This window comes from Acomys minous (assembly GCF_964271855.1).
Source record: "Acomys minous genome assembly, chromosome: 3".
Lineage (NCBI taxonomy): Eukaryota > Metazoa > Chordata > Mammalia > Rodentia > Muridae > Acomys > Acomys minous.
In genome coordinates, this window is record NC_140485.1 from 117,418,644 (window position 1) to 117,441,053 (window position 22,410).

The 22,410-nt window shown below is 47.9% G+C and overlaps 1 protein-coding gene across 4 annotated transcripts in view; it reads right to left on the minus strand.

The window, feature by feature from the left end:
• Nucleotides 1-5,182: 5,182 nt before the first annotated feature.
• The window catches only part of SGK1 (serum/glucocorticoid regulated kinase 1), a 118,284-nt gene continuing 101,056 nt past the window's right edge, over nucleotides 5,183-22,410 (minus strand). Inside the window, exons 1-11 of one of the 4 annotated variants that reach the window (XM_084774910.1) lie at nucleotides 12,684-12,732; nucleotides 10,065-10,140; nucleotides 9,562-9,637; nucleotides 9,132-9,320; nucleotides 8,882-9,013; nucleotides 8,529-8,641; nucleotides 8,102-8,225; nucleotides 7,593-7,688; nucleotides 6,935-7,090; nucleotides 6,733-6,822; nucleotides 5,183-6,382 (exon numbers count right to left, since the gene is read on the minus strand). In XM_084774910.1, coding sequence (XP_084631036.1) covers nucleotides 6,215-6,382; nucleotides 6,733-6,822; nucleotides 6,935-7,090; nucleotides 7,593-7,688; nucleotides 8,102-8,225; nucleotides 8,529-8,641; nucleotides 8,882-9,013; nucleotides 9,132-9,320; nucleotides 9,562-9,637; nucleotides 10,065-10,140; nucleotides 12,684-12,717 — 1,254 coding nt within the window. In that variant the 5' untranslated portion in view covers nucleotides 12,718-12,732 and the 3' untranslated portion in view covers nucleotides 5,183-6,214. Of the gene's footprint in view, nucleotides 6,383-6,732; nucleotides 6,823-6,934; nucleotides 7,091-7,592; nucleotides 7,689-8,101; nucleotides 8,226-8,528; nucleotides 8,642-8,881; nucleotides 9,014-9,131; nucleotides 9,321-9,561; nucleotides 9,638-10,064; nucleotides 10,141-10,285; nucleotides 10,439-10,929; nucleotides 11,182-12,683; nucleotides 12,733-22,410 lie in introns of those variants that run through there. The other 3 variants (XM_084774907.1, XM_084774909.1, XM_084774908.1) reach the window with 3 other exon arrangements.

The window sequence follows — 22,410 nt, forward strand, 5'->3', positions numbered from 1 at the left end:
TTCCTTATCTCATCTTTTGTTTTGCTATCTGCTTATAATAACATACAGTTTTGACCTGAAGAAATACATTTTCTTTTATTTCTCCAAAGTGTTGACTATTCAGCAGGTTATATTTTAATTTAAGCACGACATAATTTCTGCTCCTCTCCTTTTTTTGATGATTTTTCAGAAGAAAACACAATCCTTGTCGTTCAATTTGGATCCTAAGTCATTTTGAGCTTAGTTTCAGCTTATCTAATTAAAGCAAGCGTAACTTGATTCTTGCTCACCCAATAGATTGGTGGCGAGGCACGCTATCAACGCTCGAATCTGGTGCTTCAGATCAGATTAGCGCAAGACTTTGGCCTCTAGAATTCTATGGTAAGAGACAGAAATGATTAAGAAGAAAAAAAAAAAGCCAGCAGGAGAACCTGTACCTATCTGAAGAGCTATTGGCAGCTGACGGCTGCAGAAGTTACTCTTTGGGTCGTGGCCACTAGCAAGCTGCTCATGTCCCAGATGATAGCCACACATCCACACTCTTGTGCACAGCAACGATGGACTCAGTGCCTTATTAATAGCTATGAGAACACACAGTGGGAGGGAGAAGGGATGGGTGTGCTTGGGGAAGGCAGAGAGCGGTGGCCTTGGATGGACATGATCGATATACATTGTACATGTGCGCAAGATTTGCAAAGAATCGAAGACATTATTTAAAAGGCAGAAAAATGGCATGTCTGAGAAACCATATTAAAAAACATAGATCTGATGAACCAGCTGGCAGCCACTCACCCTGTCTATAAAAAATGTGTACGTGAAGTGCCCTGCCTTCATATTGGTGACCCTTGGTCTACCCTTCACAGAAAGTGCCTGTCTGCACTTACGTCCTCCCGTGAACAGACTGTACTTTGTGTATTGTCATGGTACATTATCACCCTGCCTGCCAGAACAAACCAGGTGGGGCCCAGGACAGAGGACACAGAAGAAAGGAAACCCAGAACCCTGCCCATCAGACACTGTGGTTTCCAAGGTGTCCAAACACACACAGACATCTGCCTGAACACAATGTAACAGATAAACTCTCAGTAAATACTGACATCATCACCCTACGTGTGCTAGAGCCCTTCACAAAAAAAAGTGAGTGGAAAGCCGGGTCTCGAGTGCAAGTTAGTAACGTGAAGACTGTGTCACCGCCACGCTAGCCAAGCATAGAGCAGGTTGAGGCCGCAGCAGAGTCCAAGCGATTGTTCAGTTTTGGGTTTAAATAACTAGTAAATAAAGTTCTTGCAGTCAGAGAAACAAATAATTCATTAAGTTGGGCTTAATTCCAGTGAGCATGTTTCTTTTATTGTTCTGATTAGCACCTGGAAATGTGTTGCCATCATTATGCTCCTGGGGTGGGAGGTGGAGGGGTGGGGGTGGAGGGGTAGGGGTGGGGATATAGTAGACTTTTAGGGCTGATGAGACAAACAGGGGAAGGTAGAGGCAGACTACATTCTAGCCTTTTGTCTTTGCCAATAACTTAATTGGTTCTTGATCAGCTGGGTGGCTGGCCTTTGTTCTAGATGCTATTTGCAGCTGCGATGAATACTTTAATTAGCGGAGAACATCTCATTAAGAAAACAATAATTTTTTGCTTTGTTTTTTGTTTTTTGGGGTTTTTTTTTTTTTTTGAGACAGGGTTTCTCTGTGTGGCCTTGGCTGTCCTGAACTCACTTTGTAGACCAGGCTGGCCTCGAACTCACAGAGATCCACCTGCTTCTGCCTCCCGAGTGCTGGGATTAAAGGCCTGCCTCACCACGCCTGTCTAAATATGTTTTTTTGGTTTTTGTTTTTTTGTTTTTAAAATCATCCTCCGCCCTCTGTCTCCAAGGCTCCCATCGACTTTGGGGCCTTGAAGGCCCCATTCTTTTTGCTTTTCTCCTCACCATCTCTGGGATGGCTCCTGCTAATCCATGACTGCTCCACCGCTCTCTTCACTGACCTTCTTTTCGCAGCAGCTATCTCGCCTCCTTTTGACCGCTTCACTCTGCTTGTGGTAAGACTGTTCTCTCCTCTGCTCCCTCCGGAAGCTCAACTTCTCCTCCATGTACTTTCCAAGAACACAGACGCTACAGTCTGCACCATGGTGTAAAATTATTCTCCATTGTTTTTAGTTCTTTTTCCTCTGAGTCCTAGCAAAGAGGTGGAGAGTCTTCCTCACGGCTGGTCTTCCTCCTAGCACTGGCTGCATTTCCTACAGAAACAAGGGAGAAGAGGTTGGCCCCAGCTGCTGCTGCCTCAAGATAAAGCTGACCAGTAGAGCTAGATTAGGATCCGGCTCTGTCAGAGTTCTTTTCTTTGGCAAAAATCCCATTGATTCTACCCAGCACCACCACTACCGCCATCACCACCATCACCACCACCACCAGCACCAGCACCACCACCATCACATACATATACATATATATTCATCTTGTTCATACTGCTGAACAAATTTCTAAGATTATTAGTCTAATTTATTTTCACAACGCATATGTTTTTTACAGCTTTTTTTTTTTTTTAGACAGGATTTCTCTATGCGTAACTTGGGCTGTCCTGGACTCACTTTGTAGACCAGGTTGGTCTCGAACTCACATCGATCCGCCTGCCTCTGCCTCCGGAGTGCTGGGATTAAAGGCGTGCGCCACCACGCCCGGCTTTACAGCTGTTTTTCACCAGCCACCAATATTATCCACAACTGAGAAATTCTCTCTCCTTTCTCTCTTCTCTCCCTGGCTAGTATAATACAAGGTGACACCTTTGCTGGTTGATTAATTTGGTGAATTCTTATGGAAATAGGCAATAAGTGTGCGTCTATTTGTTTTATATCTTCAGTGGCCTCGAACTCACTGCGATCTGCCTGCTTCTGCCTCCTGGGTGCTCGGGGTTAAAGGCGTGCGCCACCCCACCCAGCAAACCCTCCATGCTTTAACTTGACTTGCTACTGCCTAACTAGCAGGCTACCATCCTAAATGGTTTTCTGACTTTTGACATCACTTTTCTTGTAAAGGATGAACAAATCCAAGCTTGCACGGAATTGGAGTGCTACCGCTCCCTGAACTAGTTGTCCCCTCTTCTCCCTCAGCAGCTGGGCCTCTGGGAACATGCCCCACCCCCTTAGATAAGCCATGCCTTGGCACATGTGCTATTTGGCATCACAGCACTTGGCAAATATTTGCCGTTTGTCCATTGATCTCTCGTTTCTTCTTGGCTGCCCTGTCCCCTGCCTTGTCCCCTCCCTACACACTTGTGCTGATCCGATCTCTCGTTTGTTTGACAGCGCTTGGAACTCCTCTGGCGCCGTTCAGTTTTGGGTCAGTTCACATCCCCCTGTAGTGATTGACTATACCCCAATAAGTCAGATTTCTAACTAAAGAAAAAGAGAGAAAACAAAATCCCCAACCAAAGAGACAGACAAACAAAAGCCCCTTCAAGTCAGGCCTGATGGCACATGCCTAGAATTGCAGCACTTGAGAAGCAGAGGCAGAGGGATCAAGAGTTCAAAGCCACCCTCAGCCACATGGCAAGTTTGAGGCCAGCTCGGACTATGCGACAGCCCATCTTTCAAAAAAGCAAAAGAAGCCAGACTTTGTGAAGCACGCCTTTAATCCCTCAGAGACATTCAGAGACACATAGAGATCTCTGTGAGTTTGAGGCCAGTTTGGTCTAGGTAGGAAGTTTCAGAGCAGCCAGGGCTATATAGACCTGCTCTCAAAAATCAAACAAAAAAACAAAAGCAAACACCAAGGACAAAATAAAAAACCTCCAAGCAAAAGACATTTTCTAACTCATAACTGAGCCCTCTGGGAAACCTGTGAGATTACAGACCTTGGCCTCTGAGGACAGGGTGGTCATTCTCCTTTAAGGGATGGTTTGTAACTGTTGTTGCCAATGGGGGGTGGGGGGAGTGAGTGAGCCCTCTGCCCACCAAAGCTGGCAGCACACTTTCCCTGGAAAACACAGGCTAAGATTCTCCTGGTCGGCTGGGTTTGATAGGGAATGTAGTATGAAGCTAATGCCTAGTACCTCAACTGTCACGTCATCTGGGTCCACTGGGAGCCAGGAGCTGCCATCTTCTCACTTTGATCCTACTCCTTCAGCTCACTACAAGAAATCTGACGAAGAGAAGCTAACCCTTGCCTGACTCTAGAAGCTGTGGAGGTGGTAGGGTAGGGGGCAGGGGCTAAGTGGAGGTCTTCAGAGTCAGAAGAGGGGAGTGATCACAACTCCCCCTTGGGTGGTTGGGAGAATGAGGAGACAGGAGAACGGATGTCTAGCATTTAATGGAAGCTGCAGGCAGCAGCAGGGCCCACTGGTGACCCCTGATGTGCTAGGGGCTTGTGTGAAAAGTCCAGAGAACTGATGCTTGAGACACTCTCCCAACAGTGTAATTCCCAGTGGGACAGACCTTGGGAGCGGGCTCTGCAGGCCAGACCCACAGCCTGGTGGCCCTTGGGAGGCGACTTCCCGCTGATTTAAGCAGGGACTGGGTCCTTTCTCCTGAACCCGCCCTGGGTACTCCTGAGAAAGTAGGGCAGCTTGTTGAGAACATGGACATTTGTGACATGCGCCTGCCCTCTTTTGTGGCACTCCGCACTCTCAGACCATCACCCTGATCACCCTTTCAGCCTGTGGGAGGGCAGTGACCTGTCTTGCTCACAACCAGGTCCCTAGCACGCAGACTACAGCCCAGCCCTGAGAATTACCTGTTACTTAAGATAAGAAACATGTGAGCACAAGCAGTCATCGGACTTCCCGGGACAGTCATCACAGGGACCATTACTTTATACACACTGCTATTTTATAGCATTGTTTGGGTGGGTTGATGACTGGCAGCACAAAATACTGGGAATATAAGTTCTCAGTGCTGGAGAACCAGCCCAGGCCTTTGTATGTTAGGAAAAGGCCTATACCAGAAGCCAGGAGACCAGCCATCCAACCAAGCCCCAGGGAGCCCTTAGGACCCAATCATTCCTCAATAAGAAGCCAAGTCTCTTGGAAGCAAACTGACTTTGTCTCTTTTGCCTAGGCTATCCCCAAACTCACAATAATCCTCCTGCCTCAGTCTCCCAAGTGCTGGATATTGAAAGTATGTGCTACCACACTGAGCTTTTTAAATTGATCTACTATTGTGCCCCCATCCAGTCCAGTTTATCAAAATAAAAAGTAACACATGACACAATTTATGCAAATATTTTTCAAGGTTTTATTGCAAACCAGAACTGGTTTATCACACACAAAAAAAGTTGTGTGGTAGGGAGGAGGAATTTTACATATTATAACCATGTTAATTACAGTACATTAAAATGATGGTTTACAAATAAGCCTGTAAGTTTAAATATACTAGTGTTATATATAACCCAATGTACAGACCGTCTTTACACGATACATACAATAATCAGGAATGCAAAAGAAAACATAAATAATGCCCATTTTACAGGTGACATTTTAAACAATGAAAACACCAACAGCTTTGACTGACAACTGGGGCATTGGTCCATAAAAACCCTTTCTAAAAATAGAAATATCTGTAGCAGCAATGCTTTCGTTAAGCATCTGGATGCACGTCATTGCAAGACCGTTTCAATAGATTTTAGTTATTAACGATATCTTACAAAAAAAAACAGTCTACACATAAATTTATCTTCCAAATATGGAAGAAACAAACAATGTCCCACATTGTAGTGTCCTGCAAGTGTCACATTGATGCTTATAACAAAACCGTCTGTGATCAGGCATGGCACACTCACACCACTGTTCGTTTACATGGGAAAACCCACAAGGTAAAAAAAAAACAAACAGAACAAAACGGAACACTCTGCGATAGGAAAAGCTTTGGAGCTAACACGATCTCAGAAAAGGCACATTGCAGAATATTCGTGATCACAGCTCAGACAGACCTGCGGGAGATCCCTCTCAGACCTGCATCTTCCTTCGAACCCAACTGGGGTGTCTGTCTAAGGCGGCACTCTGGCGCTCATTTAGAGCTAGCACCACGTTGGAAGGAAGAAATAAAATGAAAACCTCACGAGCTCACTGAGAGGAGGACGTGCTCTTCAGAAAGTTTCCATCAAGCGGTGTGCGCTGGGGCTGCCAAGCCTCCAGGTGTGCAAATTCTCTCTTAAGATGTCTGTCAGCTGGCAACTCCTCCAAAGGCTAGCTAAAACACTTTAGAAAACACCAAGGAAATCCTTCAGAACCATCCCAAGAGTGCTCAGAGGAAAGAGTCCATGGGAGGCGCGTAGGAGAAGCCAAGGAAGGCCTCGGCAGCTTCCTTCACACTGGCTGTGACAAGTACGCTGTCAGGGGACCTGCCGATGGAGCTGGGGACAGGCTCTTCAGTAAACTCAGGGTCAAAGTGCCGAAGGTCGCTGGGTCCGCTCTGTGACAAGAAGGGGAAACACATTCAGCAAAGAGAGCACACAGGGCAACAAGGACAGGGAACCTTTAAAACTCTAAAGGCTCCAGAGTTGAGATCAGCAATCACAAGATCTCGCTATGTAGCCTAGGCTGGCCTCACATCAACCCTGCTTCCGACTCCTGAGGTTCAGGCGGTGCACGTATGTGTCACCAGGCCTGGCGATTGCCTTTAGTTAACTCATGTATTCACATGTAGTGAGCTTTGCTGGCATAGTGAGTCTATGGACAGCACCTGCTATTTGCTTCTTCAAATCCTGACCTAAGAGGAACCGTCTGGGCCTCACTGCTCTTAGACAAGAAACAGATACTAACCACGTTCGGGTTAAACGGGGGTGTGATCTTCTTGTTAATCAGATCGTCCCAGTTAATCAGGGAGAAGAAAATATGACTCTTAATCTCCATCTGTTGGAAAGAGAAACCAGATTCGTTTAGGCGGGCGGAACTCAAGACAAGGCCAGGAGGTCACTGCTCCTCCCTGAGGTCCCGGGGACAGGAGGAGGGCGGCAGTACTCACAAAGTCGTCCTTGGCGCCCAGCCTCTTTGTGCGGTCTTTCTGCAGGAGGCCCTCCAGGAGGTGCCTGGCCGAGTTGGTGATGTTTGGTTTCAGCTGCAGGGGCTTGTTCAGAATGTTATCGTACATCTCCGCCGTGTTCCGGCTGTAAAACGGAGGCTGGGAAAGGAAGGGGGAGCCCTTCAGATTCAACTGAAGCTTTGTCTGGTGTATATTACATACAGGCAAAGTGATGAACAGAGATGGGCCCTTCCCTGGGTGTCGGAATAGCCATGATTTAGATGTCTATTTTATAAGCTCTACTAGAGACTCTGTGTGTGTGTGTGTGTGTGTGTGTGTGTGTGGCGGGGCATGAGCTAATACTACACAGGTTAAGTGTAGTCTTCTGCAGTAGGCTGTAGAAACCCAATAAAGTGTTGGTGGTGTTGCTCAGTATAGTCATCAATACCCGCCTTAAGATTCAAACAAGACTACTGACTGCAGGAAAAAAAAAATAGTAATTCAGAAGACATTGCTTTTAAAATGTACGTGTAAAATAGCCAGTCTCCTTTACTGCTCTCAGTATCTTGCTGGTAAGGACGTGACATGGTAGCTACGCTGCTCTCAAGCACACCCACAAGCTGCTGTACAGTGACATGGCATGATTCTGTGTGTCACTCACCAGGCCATAGAGCATCTCGTATAGGACAGCCCCGAGGCACCACCAGTCCACCGTCCTGTCGTATGGCTGCTTATGGAGCACTTCAGGAGCAAGGTACTGAAATGACAGACCAGAAAAGAGGTTAACACTCAACCCCTAGGAAATCCTGACAGCAAGCACGTGCGCTGAAAGGCCAGAACCAGTCACCTGACTGGGTATGTATACTGGACTGCTTCCTAGTCACAAGCCCCTATACTCTGTGGCTAGCTCATCCCCTGTGTGTATAACTGACATATTTAGGGAGCAACTTGGCACCGAGTGGTACCATGAGGATCTCTTATGACAGCTAGCCAGCCTTGGAGATGATCCTCAGAGGGACTCAACAGCCCCTGTATTCTCACTTGCCGTCCTTAAGAGCTTGCTCCCTCTTTTTGTACGTAAAAGCATCACTGCACGGGTCTCTGGGAAGGGTGTGGGGTTGGAAGGGTGGAAGGGCGTGGGCAGGTCAGCGCCGAGTGGAGACCACCCACCTCAGGCGTGCCGCAGAAGGTGGACGTTGTGCCATTGTGCTCAATGTTCTCCTTGCAGAGGCCAAAGTCAGTGAGGACGATGTGCCCCTGGGAGTCGAGGAGAATATTCTCCGGTTTTAGGTCTCTGTGGGGAGAAACAAGAGTGGTCGCTCAGGTTAATTTGGCTTCGGGATGAATCCTCTGAAGACTGCTGGCTGCCATTAGGGGTTTTAATCCATCCCCGTCCTAATCACAGGACGATTGTCCTTGTTAGGCTGCTCAGGATTAGGCCCCACCCTCTTGGTGCTGGAGTCAAGACCGCTCATGTGCTGGGGGGGGGGGGGATCTTTCAGAAGTGACCAAATTGCACATAATATCACATTACGCTATGACTCCAAAGGTTCTGCCAGGCCTCCCTCCTTCCCAGCAAGGTAGGCCTGACTCTTACCTATAAACGATATTTAGGGAGTGCAGATAGCCCAAGGCACTAGCTATTTCAGCAGCGTAGAAGCGAGCCCGTGGTTCCAGGAAGCAGCGCTCCCTCTGGAGATGGTAGAACAGCTGTGAAAGACAAAAACAGAGCAAGGTTGAGTGGGCTCATTTAATCAGGCTTGCCAGAGAAATCAGGCCTGAAGAGAAAGGTTACATACAGCAAGTGGCCTGAAATGATAGGTTAACTCTGAAACTTGGTAGTATATGAAAAAAAAAAAACTAATTCTGGTAATCCCCCACCCCCTTACGTATCTTAAAAACTAATCAAGCGAGCTAAGCAGAGAACCCGCAGCTACTCCCGCAGCTCACCTCTCCACCGTTGATGTAGTCTAGAACAAAGTACAGTTTGTCAGCGGTCTGGAAAGAGAAGTGAAGGCCCACCAGGAAAGGATGTTTCACGTTCTTCAGCAGAACATTCCTCTCTGACATAATATGCTTCTCCTAGGCGGGGGAAAAGATGAGACTCAGTGGTGAATTCAGATTTCAATTTGGCACCAAACCAAAGGTTCAAACTTATTCACAAGGCCTGAGAGCCCCAGCCACCAGGTGGCGCTCGTACCTCCTTCTTTTTCAGGATGGCTTTCTTCTGCAAGACTTTGACGGCATAGAACGCTTCTTCTGCCTTGTGTCTTGCTAGGAGAACCTTCCCAAAACTGCCCTTTCCAATCACTTTCAGGAAGTGGAAGTCAGACGGTTTAGCGTGAGGATTGGAGGACGGACCGAGGTTGATTTGTTGAGAAGGACTTGGCTAGAAAACAAAACATCATCGTTTAACACACAGCCTTACTGTTAACAGATGAACGTTTACGAATTATGCCTTTCAAAACATTCCAGTGACTCAGTACTTAAACACTTATGCCACTTGTGATGTTGTGGACAGACATTCCTGACTTGGCAATAAATTTTCACAAATGCCGCCTTGACTAGCCACTACAGAAATGCCGATTCATTTAGGATTCTCCCTCACAGACAAGAAAGAGGGTACTTACCGGAGGAGAGGGGTTGGCGTTCATAAGCTCGGGCTCCTGAGGTTGGGAGATTTTCAAAATAGACTGGACTTCAGGGCTGCGGAGATTAAAAGGCCGGTTTAGAAACTCGCCACCAGAGGGCACACAGACACAACTCTAATTTCTGACTCAACCGGTCGGTATTTAAACCAAAAACATCCGAATGAATTACCTACACAAACGGTAGGTAAACAGCCCGGTTGAATACAAATTAAGGTTTGTTCATCGAGAGAGGACCTAAAATCTGGTAAACATTCCCGAGAATTTATCTTACATCTCTGGGGCAAGCCGTACCCATAATTAATGAATGTTCTAAATGTTTAAACTAAGCCAATTGCTCAAGACCAGAAGAGATCTCTACCCTGGAGAAGACTTACGCTTCCCCCGCACACCCCCCCCCCCATTAACAAGTGGTAATAAGTAAGTCTTGGCTGCTCGTAAATTTAAACAATTCTTTTCTTTTCCTCCAATAACCCCAAACTTACTGTTTGCATGCATAGGAGTTGTTGGCAATCTTCTGAATAAAATCGTTCAGGCCCATCCTTCTCTGTTTCATAAAAGCTATAAATTAAAGAGAGAAAAAAAGAGGTTTAGGCGGCTCGGTAACGTCCGACGCCACAGGCTAATCTGACCCTGGTCCTTCTACACCCACGAACTTTTCCACGTCGTCTCCCCTACACAAGGCCGGTGCGTTTCCAACACTCACCGATGAGAATCGCTACCATTCCCCTCATTCTGGAGTAGGTGAGGGTGCTTTTAGCAGCCTCGGTTTTCACAGTCATCGCCCCGAAAAAGAGTCCAGGGAGATAGCTCGAAGCAGTGAGACTGGCTCAGCCAACAACTGTGGGCTCCGCTCGCGCGACCGGCTTTATAAGCCCTGAGCCGCGAGGGGGCGGAACCGGAGGGAGGTGAAGGCTCTGAGCTCCGCCCACCACCGCGAGGCCACGCCCCTGCCGCCGCGCCGGCTGCTCGCCGAGGTGCGGGCGGACGCGGGCGGCTGGCCGCCTGGTCCGGAGCAAGCTGGGCTGGCCGCCCCAAGGCAGGGCCAAGGGTCCCCGATGGCTGTGCGCGCAGGACCCCGCGCGGGGCTGCACTCGGCCACGCTCTGCCCGGCCGGGAGGAGGGGACTGGAGGGGTGGAGAGTCCCAGTGATTTTCCATTTCCTCTCCGGTACTGCCCGAGTGGAGCGCCACATCGCAGGGCTCAGCTCCCACCTCTCCCTCCTCCGTCTCCCGGCCCGCCGCTCACTGTCCAAGTTCCAGCACCGTACCCCGGTCTCCATCCGACCTCCACCCACATCCCTGCCCCTCCGGAGGCGAGTCCCCACCGGGCCGGGGCGGCAGCGCTTACCCAGTCCGCTCAGCAGGACCGACTCGCTCCTTTTCTGCGCCTCCGCCCGCTTTTTGTGGCGGGGCCGGAGCAAAGACTCAAGTCGAGCCCGAGCCAGCGCGCCCTGCATTTCCCCCATGGCTGCCGGAGCGAGGGGCGCGCAAGCGGGCGATGGCGACCGACCGGCGAACACTGACGTTTCCTTGAAGGAGCCGCCGTGACTCAGGCCGGCAAGATTTCCTGCCCCAGTCCCAAAACAAACAAATGGCCCTTGTGCACGGCCGAGTCGCTTCCGAAAACGCCTTTTTTGTGCTTTTAGCCAAAAACCAAGCAAGGCTGAAAAATCCCAGAACTTGGAAGAGGAGGGAGGAAGGAAGGAAAGAGCGGGGGGAGGGGGGGTCAGGAATGTGTAGGGGAGGGGGAGGAAATAGGTCTGCACTACAAGAAAAAGTACAATCTTCATTTCACTTTTTTCCCCCAACTAATCACCGAGAACATTCTGTCCCTTCCGCACATAAATTTTGAGCCTTGCAAATTTTAATCCTAGCCATGCCAAGAACACGTGAGGAGGTGGCCCGTTAGAGGGAGACGGAGTTTTCTCTCCGGGGTCGACCTAGAGTGACCCTTGCGCCATCAATACTCCTGCCTGGGTGCTAGCCCCTCTCTAAAAAAACAAAACAAAACAAAAACTGCATGAGGGCGTTGCATTGCCTGTTCTTCCTCATCTCCCTCCTTTGGGTTACCTCATGGCTGATTGCGTTAGTCTTAATGTTATCACCTTGCTTTTTTATTTTCTCCTCAAGTTCACATATAACTGAACCCCGTTAACTGTTTAAATATTTGTTAAGAGGCTCCTCTCAGAAAGCTGAGGACAGGGGAAACCTGCAGGAGGCAGCTTGGGTTGGGCAGAGGAATGAGGTGCCTTACAGTAACCCCGCCGCAGGGGGATGCCTGGCGCTGCAGCCTGACCGCCAACGCGGGGACGCGCGCCAGCGCTGGCTAGGAAGCCCTGAGCACCAGGTCTGGGCTAGGGGCGGGAAGGCGGCTACAAAGTAACCTGGCGCTGGCAGTCTGCGGCGACTGCCCTGCTGTGACCCCTTGCTGCGAAGGGCCTAGCGTTTTAGAGCTGACACACTCCAAAATACCAGTTGTCAAACCGGGAAAAGCATGCGAAGCTTGGGCAGCGGTTCATTTTGTAGCCGCAGCCACCTCACGTCACCTAATATGATCTCTAGTCTTAGCTGCTACTGGATTTGCTCAGTTCGGACAGCCAGAGGGACCAGGGATCAGGTGGATGCACATGCTCTCTCCAGAGACAACATTTTTGTTTAGTACCCGCTCTTCAAAATACACGTAGGGTACCCGAAATTGGCACTCCAGCCTAAAACAAGGTGTGGGCGAACCCAAAATCACAGCAGCCAACCCAAGCTGCTTTTTCCGTGCTCTGAATTATGCACACACCATGAACCTTGTTATTGCCAGCGGGTGCCTCCACAAACCATGTGACACCACCAGTCATTTATTTAGCCTGGTCCTGCCCTGCCCCCCACCTGCCTGATAACTTCCCCTCTAGGAAAACACACACACACACACACACACACACACACACACACACACACACACCACAAAGTTTGCTTATTTGTTTTAAAACAGTAAATCAGAATGACTGCCTTCCACCAGACCCTCGCTAGTCCATCACCTAATGCTCGCAGCTTCCCCATGCCGCCCCCAGGTTTTACCCATCCCATCCAAATTATGGCACTCAATGCACGAACCTTTCCAAGGGGATCGTAAAGTATCCTCTTTCATTCTTCACAGTGCTGGGAATATGAGGGCTGGGACACTTTATGGAGGTCCCGAGGAAGAGCTAGTTACCGCCCGAGTTAGCCCCCAGGCTACGAGCTTCTGAAGAGGCTGCTGGACATGGGAGCGCCAGGCAGAGGCTGTTATTGCCGGTCTGTTCTGAGCCCCCCTTTATAGCTAAAGGGAATTTACATACAGGAAAGGAACAAGCTGAAAAGTTCAGCCACCGGGCTATTTATCCCGCCGTTGCAACATCATCCAGAAAATTACAGTCATCAGCGTCCTAGGCTTATTTCACCAGCAAGACACACAAGAAATGTAACTAAACTGATTACCACCGCAAATCAGTGCAGGAGGGGCGGGGAGGGGGGGAATGCACAGGGTTTGGTCTCTAAGGGAAGCTCTCAGGCTTGCATTCCAAGAGCAACATGGAATTCAAGTTAGAGGCCTCCAAGTGCAATAAAGAGAAGACACAACCATATATTTGTGGTTGGAATAGAAAAGGGCCGATTTGGATGTGCCCTTTCTCCACCCCCCCCCTTGCCCGGAACCGTCAGCGATTGGAGACGGACGGTCTGCTAACCTTATCATTTGACAGAAGGGGGAATCAAGTTGTTGAGACTGGCTTTTCTTCCAACCGGATACCTGATGGGTGGAGCAGGCGCCCCCAGTTCTGTCCCAGCAACCTACTAAGACTTCCGAACAGGAAGGTGACACATGGCAGTGGGGGGGGGGGGAGACTGGAGAACTGTTCGATGCGCCCGTTAACCGTGCACGGCATGAGGCTGCCCTGTGGCAGCTATTCAACCACTTGATCTATTCTTCCTTCCTTGGTCCAGATAGTGCTCCTACCAGGAGGTTATCCGGTCCAGTTCCCAGTTCCTCCCTCGCGGCTAAGTGGCCGACCGGCCTGACAAACTCAGCTGATGTCTGCAGCCTAGAGGGCGATCGAGTTCTCTGGGAGAACTCCAGAAGGTCGGGTTGCTTCACTTGCCCTGCAATTAATTCCTCCTGCAGCTAGAAAGTACTGAGCTTTGACTGGAGACTGGCTAATTATGCAACCGACACTCTCTAAGCCAGTGGTCTCACAAATATGCTCCAGGATTGCTTAAAACACAACCAAAGACTCTTGTGGAAATGGCTTACCAAGATGAAAACTGAAGCAAAGCATTCTCCAGCAAAGCACAAAGTTGTCTTGTTGAAAAATAGACTATCCAACCGTACGTGGTTGTGCACGCCTTTAATCCCAACACTTGGGAGGCAGAGGCAGGCGGATCGATATGAGTTCTAGGCCAGCCTGCTCTACAAAGTGAGTCTAGGACAGCCAAGGCTACACAGAGAAACCCTGTCTGGAAATACACACACGCGCGCACACACACGAAAGAAAGAAAGAAAGAAAGAAAGGAAAAGAAAAGAAAAGTAGACTATCCAAACAGCATGACAGTTTAAAATGACTACTACTCAATTCAAAGCCTCACAAATGGCGGTTTCTCCATATATTAGAGGAAATGGTTTGAAATGCTCCGTCTACTCTTGGGCTCCCTCAAGTCGACTCTGCTGGCCTTGCCTACCTAGACATTCATTCCATTGACAACAAGAAAATAACTCCGTGTTGCTCAAGATTCTATAGATCCCCCCCCCTCCACTTTTTTATGCTCATTGGCAATGTATGTAGAAGCCCTTCCTTGGGGCATCCTCAAAACACACAGAAACAGAGAGAGTGCAATTACTGTAGAGAGCAACTGAGTTGAGAGTTTCTGTTGGAGGCTGTCACCCAAGACCATGTCTTTCTATTAAAATAGTAATCCCCGAGGGGAAAATGATGACAAATGAGTTGATTCATGACAGCTATTACGGACAAGTGGTGGCTAGGCATCTATTTATAGAGCACGGTTTCTATCATAATTATTGCCATCCATATCTGTAACTGTCAAAAGTGACGTGCAGGAAGATGAGAGTGATATGGCAGAAGACTAGGACGTATACATCACCCAGAATAATGTCATTAAGAGTTATTAAAACCCACACTGCCACATGCTTCATTTATGGTGGGGCTCCCCGGCCCAGGGAATGGTAACACCAGTGTTCTACAGACATTCTTTCTAGAAAGAAAAGTTTTAAAGGTTAATTAGGGGAGACAGTGTAACTTGGAAGAATGAAAATCTAGACAGCAGCAAGCAGGTAAGTCCGTGATGGGCTGAAAACCCAGCTTAGTTCCCCCATTTGTGGAATGTTGCCGGGGGCTGATTTCACACCATACAGTGAACAGCAAATAAAATGTTTAGAAAAATATCAAGAGCCTTGTATTTAGGTCTTTTAAGATTTGGCTGATCAAACACTATGTGTGGCCTCACGGAAAGCCTTGCAGATTGTTGACATGGCCTTATGGCTAGTCACTTACATGTTAAAAGGCCACTTACCAGCTCATACAAGCTAATCTCAATGATGAGATGGGTTGAGGGCCCATGTTCCCTGCCTCCGGTTTCAGTCACTCCAGGGGGAATCCATCCACCTGTGCAGTTTGAATCTCAAAACCTGCTCTTAGGCACCAGTAGCACAGAACCTGGCTTGTTTGGTTGGTTGGTTGGTTTTGTTTTTTTGAGACAGGGTCTCTCTGTGTAGTCTTGACTGTCCTGGACTCACTTTGTAGACCAGGCTGGCCTCGAACTCACAGCAATCTATCTGCCTCTGCCTGGGATTAAAGGCGTGCGCCCTCACGCTTGGCGAACTCGGCATTTCTTTGCAGGTCCTTTCCTTGAGACTTGCTTATGAAAGTTGGAACCAAGTTGGAGATGGCTAAAAAAAGGGGGGGGGGAAGGAGGTCCTTTTTTGGACACCCCTCCTGATTTAGATAGTGCCCGTAGAAAGAAAACACGCCCACAATTTCTGACAGATGTATCTGTCAGAAGTGAAACCTAAAGGTCTTAGTGGGCTTAGTACAAGTCTCCCATGAAATCTTTCCCATGCCAAGCCTGTAACTGTTCTAGGAAGACACTAGAACAGTTGAGGTCACCCCTGAGGACGGTGTTCTACAAACCCTGACCACAGATAGCAGAGAGAAGATAACAGGATATTAATAGTCTTGGGGAAACCCCTAGCAGGGATGGCTGGAGAACTGGTTGATGTCTTTTCATTTGCACTAGCGTCCTTTTCATCCCGACCCCTCATATATTTTTTTTTGTCACTTGCACAGCTTCCAGAGTGACAGTACACGAATAAAAGAGTAAAAGAGTGCATACGTGGCTCTGCTTGTGCTACCTGCAAGAATTTACAGTGTTCCCCACACCTTAATCTCGTCACCTGCAGAGTGGAGCGACTGATATTTCCATCCCATGAATTGTGGGAAATAATGAAGATAAAGAACTTATTATGTGCCTTTCAAGATAGACTTTCACATAGAAAATATGCTTTTAGGCGGGCGGTGGTGGTGCACGCCTTTAATCCCAGCACTTGGGAGGCAGAGGCAGGTGGATCGCTGTGAGTTCGAGGCAAGCCTGGTCTACAAAGCGAGTTCAGGACAGCTAAGGCTACATAGAGAGACCCTGTCTCAAAAAAACCAAAAAAAAAAAAAAAAAAAAAAAAGAAAGAAAGAAAGAAAGAAAAAGAAAATATGCTTTTCTCTGTTGGCTATCTACATCACAACTTCATATAAAAGGCCTCAAATGATGGAAGCCCAGTTAATTCTTGGGCGTGCTGTGTGATTAAGCCATTTGCACAGTGTAAGTCCCTTCACCTGAGCCACAGAGAGGCTGGGTGGTAGGAATCCTGTGATAAAGGGCTGAAGGATGGTCCGCTTTGTTCTCTAGCTTCCCCTTTCTCCATTGTCCCACCCACACTAGGTTCCCAAAGATGTCATAGCCAGGAACTAACCGCCAAGACGACACAATGCTTATTTACCAAGTGTTTGAAGTAAAAGTTGCTGCTGAGAGTCAAAATGCAGAGTAAGTGAAAAGTGAGGCCCAAGAGCTTTTAATTGCTCACCATTGTTGAGACAGATTGAATGACAACAGAGACCGGCTGCGGGGGGTGGGGGGGTGGGGGGAGGGGGAGCCTGGAAGGTCGAGGAAGGCCTGAGTGTTCCCAAGAGGTCATTGCAGCGGCTGCTGGTCTCCAAGCTTTCCTCTAACAGATCTTCAGTGGCACCAAGAACAGGTTTATTACAAGAAGACAAATGTGGCATGGCACTGCTGCACACAGGGAGGCCATGAACTGTAATTTGTTAAGTTGAATAACACTTGTTCAAAAGCTTAGGAGAATTTCTGAACCTAGCTATTTTTCCTAAGAACTAGCTGTACCCTGATGTCACCAAAATATGACCTGGGACATATTTGACCCTTAGAAATATGTGTTGTCTCTCACACTCCGTGTCTCTCTGTCTCTGTGTCTCTGTGTTTGTCTCTCTGTCTCTCTCACTCTGTGTCTCTCTGTGTCTGTCTCTCTCACTCCGTGTCTCTCTGTCTCTCTGTGTCTGTCTCTGTGTCTCTGTGTCTGTCTTTCTCTCTTTCCTTTTGAGACAGGGTCTCATGTAGCTTTGAACTTAGTGTTAGCCAAAGATAACTTTGACCTTCCAATCCTTTTCCTCCTACAAGCATGTGCCATCATGTTTGGTGCCACTGTGTTCAAACACAAGTAATCTGGCATTATGACATCCAAAGACGAGATGAAGTGTATGTACGGGTGCGGGGTATAAATGAGAATCACCTTTTCTCCTTTTTTTTGTTTTATTCAGGCCTCCAGCCAACAGCAGGCAGAGACACTCCCTGCTCAGTCCACCCACTCACATGCCACGCCTACAGCCCAGTCCTGTAGATAGCCCTTAACTCAGAGAAGGTGACACCTACAACTAACCATCAGAAATCAATGCGCTGTGAGTCTAAAACCCCACACAGAGCTGGTTAAACCATGCTTAACTTCCAAATTAAAGATGACAATAACAATGTAATGGCTTTGCCTAACAGGAGACATCTATCTGGTATCCAACCAAAAACTCAGTGATTCCCTTCTCCAAAGGAGAGGATCTCTACTCTTCCCGATTGTGAGTTAATATATGTTAGGTTACATAGAAGAAAATAAAGAGCAGAGAGAACATTTATCACAGAGGTAGCTTTTTTTGTTGTTTGTTTCTTTTGTTGTTGTTGGTTGGTTGGGTTTTTTTTGTTTTTGTTTTATGTTTTTTTTTTTATCTTTTATTTTTGAGAGAGAGTTTTTCTGTGTAACCTGGCAGTCCTAACCTCATTTTGTAGACAAGGCTGGCCTGGACCTCATCTATCTGCCTCTGCCTTTCCCAAGTGCTGGGATTAAAGGGGTGCGCCACTACACCCCACTTCACGTGGAGGTCATCGTAATAAAACATGAGCCTTACTTGATGGCAGCAGCGGCTCTCTCTGTAACTGGTCACATGAACACAGTCAGTGTTTACAACCACAACCATCGCCTGGTTCCTCAGTAAACCCTAAAGTGTGTGTAGTGTGTGTGTGTTGTTCTCATTTTTTTAATTGGGAGAGAGACAAAATCTTCACTACGGAAGGGCCTAAGCCTTTCGTATTTCCCCCTGAATTGGGTTCTTGTCATTACCCATTGACTTTAATCAGGAGATAAAACACTGAGAGGTCCTTGGTAGGAGCGCCTGTCCTCATATATATGCCTCCACACCTCTGTGGAGTACCAGTCCAATGTCCCCTCGTTTGGGCCAGATCAGTCACCCCCATCAATACTGTAACCCCACCACCACCCCTTCTTACCTTGTTGACTTAGAGACATGAGGAGACAAATTGGTCAGTCATCTTTTTAACTCCCAATTCAATGGAATTTTTTTTTTTTTTGGAATTTTTTTTATTGTTTCTCCTGATGGAAACATTTTCCCTCTAGAACTAAGATATCTGGGTCGGCAGAGCATGAAGTTACAAAAACAGGCAGTAACCCTGCTGGTGAGTCACTGGGGGCCTAATGAGAGGTGTCCCCTCCTTTCCCAACCCTTTATCCCTTGGGCTGACAACCTGAAGCCTGGCTATGGGAGAGCATCCCATGGAGGAAGCTATACAGGATGTCTACTCAGAATACATACAGTGTCTTATTATTAACTGTCCTCTTGCTGTAGGAGAACACCATGACCAAGGCAATTAATAGAACAGAACCTATAACTGGGGGCTGGCTTACAGTTTCAGGGAGCTAGGCCATGACCCATTATGGCGGGAAGCAGGCAGGCATGGCACCGAAACAGTAGCTAAGAGCTTTTATATCTGGATCTGCAGGGAGCAGGTAGAAAGAGAGAGATGGAGTGAGAGCCTGGGACTGGCATGGGGTTCTGAAACCTCAAAGCCCACACCAAGTGATCTACCGAGAAGGCTGCACTTTCTAGTCCTTCTAAAACAGTTTACGCTAACTGGGGACCAAGCATTCAAACATGTGCCTGTGGGAGCCGTTCCCATCCCAACCACCCCACACAGCCTTCTGAAGAATCTTGCTAAGAACTGTCACTGTAACTGAGATTGCAGGAGAGCACTGCTGTGCTCTCTCACTAAGTCCCCTGCCTTAGGATGGCGGGGTGTGTGGGACAGATTTCCACGTGTGCAAGCTCACTGCTGCAGTTCCTCGCATGTGAAGTGCTCCGTCAGGTGAGTAGGACAGCAGGTAAGGTGCTGTGAGACAACCTATGATGGCAGGGCTTCAGCAGGAGCGGGGTGTGAAAGGAGAAGCACTCTGTGTGCAGAAATGGCTGTCCCAGATAAGAGGAAACGCTACCTCGTCTATGGTGGAAGGGGTCAGATAGGATCCACTTGCTGGGAGACAGCTGGGTTTTTGACTCTGGAAGTGGTGCCATATTGGGGATTCAATGTGGCCTTTTCTGCTGACACTCTGCCATCACAGACTTATGGACAGACAGTGGTGACCAAAGTCAGAGGCTTTGGGAAGTAGAAACTTAACTCGCTGTATAATCTCTTGGTAGTTTGAATAAGAATGGGGCCAGAGAGATGGCCTAGTGGTTAAGAGCATTGTCTGCTCTTCCACAGGACCCGGGTTCAATTCCCAGCCACCACATGGCAGCTCACAACTGTCTGTAATTCCAGTTCCAATGGCTCTGACACCCTCACACCAATGCACATAAATAAAATTAAAAAGAAATTATTTAAGGGCTGGAGAGATGGCTCAGTGGTCAAGAGCACCGCCTGCTCTTCCAGAGGTCTGAGTTCAATTCCCAGCAACCACATGGTGGCTCAAAACCATCTATAATGTGATCTGATGCCCTCTTCTGCAGATAAAGCACTCATATGCAATAAATAAATAAATCTTTTAAAAAAAGAAATTAAAAAAGAGTGGTCCACATAGGCCCATATATCTGAATACTCAGTCCCCTATTGGTAGACGTTTTTGGGAAGGAGTAAGCAGTCTTGTTGACCTGCCAGGGTACACCTTTAATTCCAGCACTCAGGAGGCAGAGGCAGGTGGATCTCTGAATGAGGTTAGCCTGGTCTACAGAACGAGTTCCAGGACAGCCAAGGCTACACAGACTCCTCTTGGATGTCTTCTGGTTGCCCCGGGTCATGGAGATCCTTCAGTTTTGCCTCTTCAGGACCAACCCCCCCCTTCATGGGCTCCAACAGCTCTTAGAAGGGGTAGGTGCTGGGGTGGGACAACTCACCCAGGTGAGCCTTGGATATGCGCCTGGGTCAGCCCTCCAGCTCCTCCCCGACCCAAGCCCACAGGGCAGACACACTTGCTTTTAAGAGGGACAGGGCCAGCTCTCCAGAGTGCCACAGCCCCAAGGTAGCTGAGTCCGTTCTCATAGCTTTAGTATTGTGCTCTCTCTCATAAAGCTGCTGTAGCCACTTGTGATGCTAATTATAACACTAGTCACTGGTAAAGGTCTTGTCTAATTGTTCTCATTTTTAAGATTTATTTTTAGTGTGAGGGTATTTTGCCTGCATTTGTGTCTGTGAACCATTTGCATGCTTGGTGCCCTAGGAAGCCAGGTGTCAAGCCTCCTGGAACTGGAGTTACAGATGATTGTGAACCACCGTGTGGGTGCTGCGACCCAAACCCAAGACCTCTGGAAGAGCAGCCAGAGCTCTTAACCACTGAGCCATCTCTCCAGCCCCATCTTGTCTTAGACACCTTCATTCCAAAAGCCTGCCTCCACCATAACTGGCTAGCACCAAATGCTCTTTCTTAGGCGAGGAGGCTTTAATATCCTTATTTAGGTGTGGACAGAAAAGCTCTTCTGCACGTTCTAAAGCCAGGAGGGGGCCGTGCAGTTGCTAAGGACGTATTGATAGGCAGAAACGAAAAGATTCCCTCGGTAGCTTCTGTGGCTTCTGCAGTTTCATTTGTCTATTATAACAGTTAGCCAGTGTTCACTGAATGGCTTTTAATAAGTGCCACACATTATGCTTAACACTCCTTATGCAATTCCTCACCCAGCTCCCATGACTGTGAAAAACCGTTTACTGTTTTCAGCTCCCATCTCTTCGGAGCTGCAATTTCAAAGGGCAGCGTTGTGTGATACGATACAGAAACGAACAGAGCCAGAAATCAACTCTAGATGCTTCTGATGCTAAACACCCACTTACAGCCTTGACGGCACACCTGTAAAAGCAAGTTGAAAATAATAGCCAGATGTGGTGATGTAGGTGGTGTAGGTCTGCGACCCCGGCACTCACTGTGGAAAGGGTAAGGCGGAAGGATTTTGGATCTTGAGTTTCAGGATAAGCTAGTGAGACCCTGTCTCAACAGAAAGAAACGAAACACAAAAGTGACTTAACACGTCTAAGCTATGGGACATCCCAGCTGCATCTATGTTACCTTAAACAGTCTCAGGTTACATCAGCCCACAGTGGTGTATCATGACAGCATCCCACAGCCTGTATCCAGGGTACAAGGCACAGTTTCCTCTGAGTCAAAATTCAGTTAATCGGGCCTTTATAAACCAGAAATTACCTGTACTCTGCACCCTTATCTGACCTAACGGCAGCCCTTCACCTATGTTAGATAGCCACTACTATTTAAACATGCATTTACAGTATTTTACTCATATTCTACAATTCCACCTGTTGTTTTCACCATCTGAGCTTTCCAGGGTGTAAACTGTTGTCTGTTTCTCCAAAGAAGTCAACACGGTGCTGGGCAGACGGGGAGACAGCGTGGTTCATACCGCACTTTTCATCTTCTGTCCCCAGTTCTTGGATTTACCCACAAGATCACATCCCACTTTGAACTGTCCTTTCCCCAAAGCACATTCAAGCTAGCAGTGCTGCCAGGAAATCTGGCTTTCCAGTTCTGTTCAGCATTTAGGGTTCATCACTAGGCTGAGTAAAGTTCTTCAGTTCAAGCGTCCTCATGACTAACAAACATTTTGCTAACCACAAAGGATGATGGGAAAGACACATGAGATTAGGCCAGTGAACAATTTGAGAACTCAAGTAGGTTATGCCATTTAATATCCACAAGGACAGTACAACCTAGCTGTTAGCACAAAACTTTCCTCTAAGAAACAAAACTCTAATCAGTGGAAACAGCTGGTTGCCATGCACTTCTGAAAAGGGCGGTAACAGTTAGGGAGCCACGCGGCTCATGATGCTGATTCTAGGCCCCTAGGCTACCCTGAGACTATCTTTTCCTAAGTTCTCCTGCGTTCTCCATTTTCTGTCAGGCTACACCACGATGCACCAGAGTTTTAATCAGGACCACTTTGGTTTGTATGAA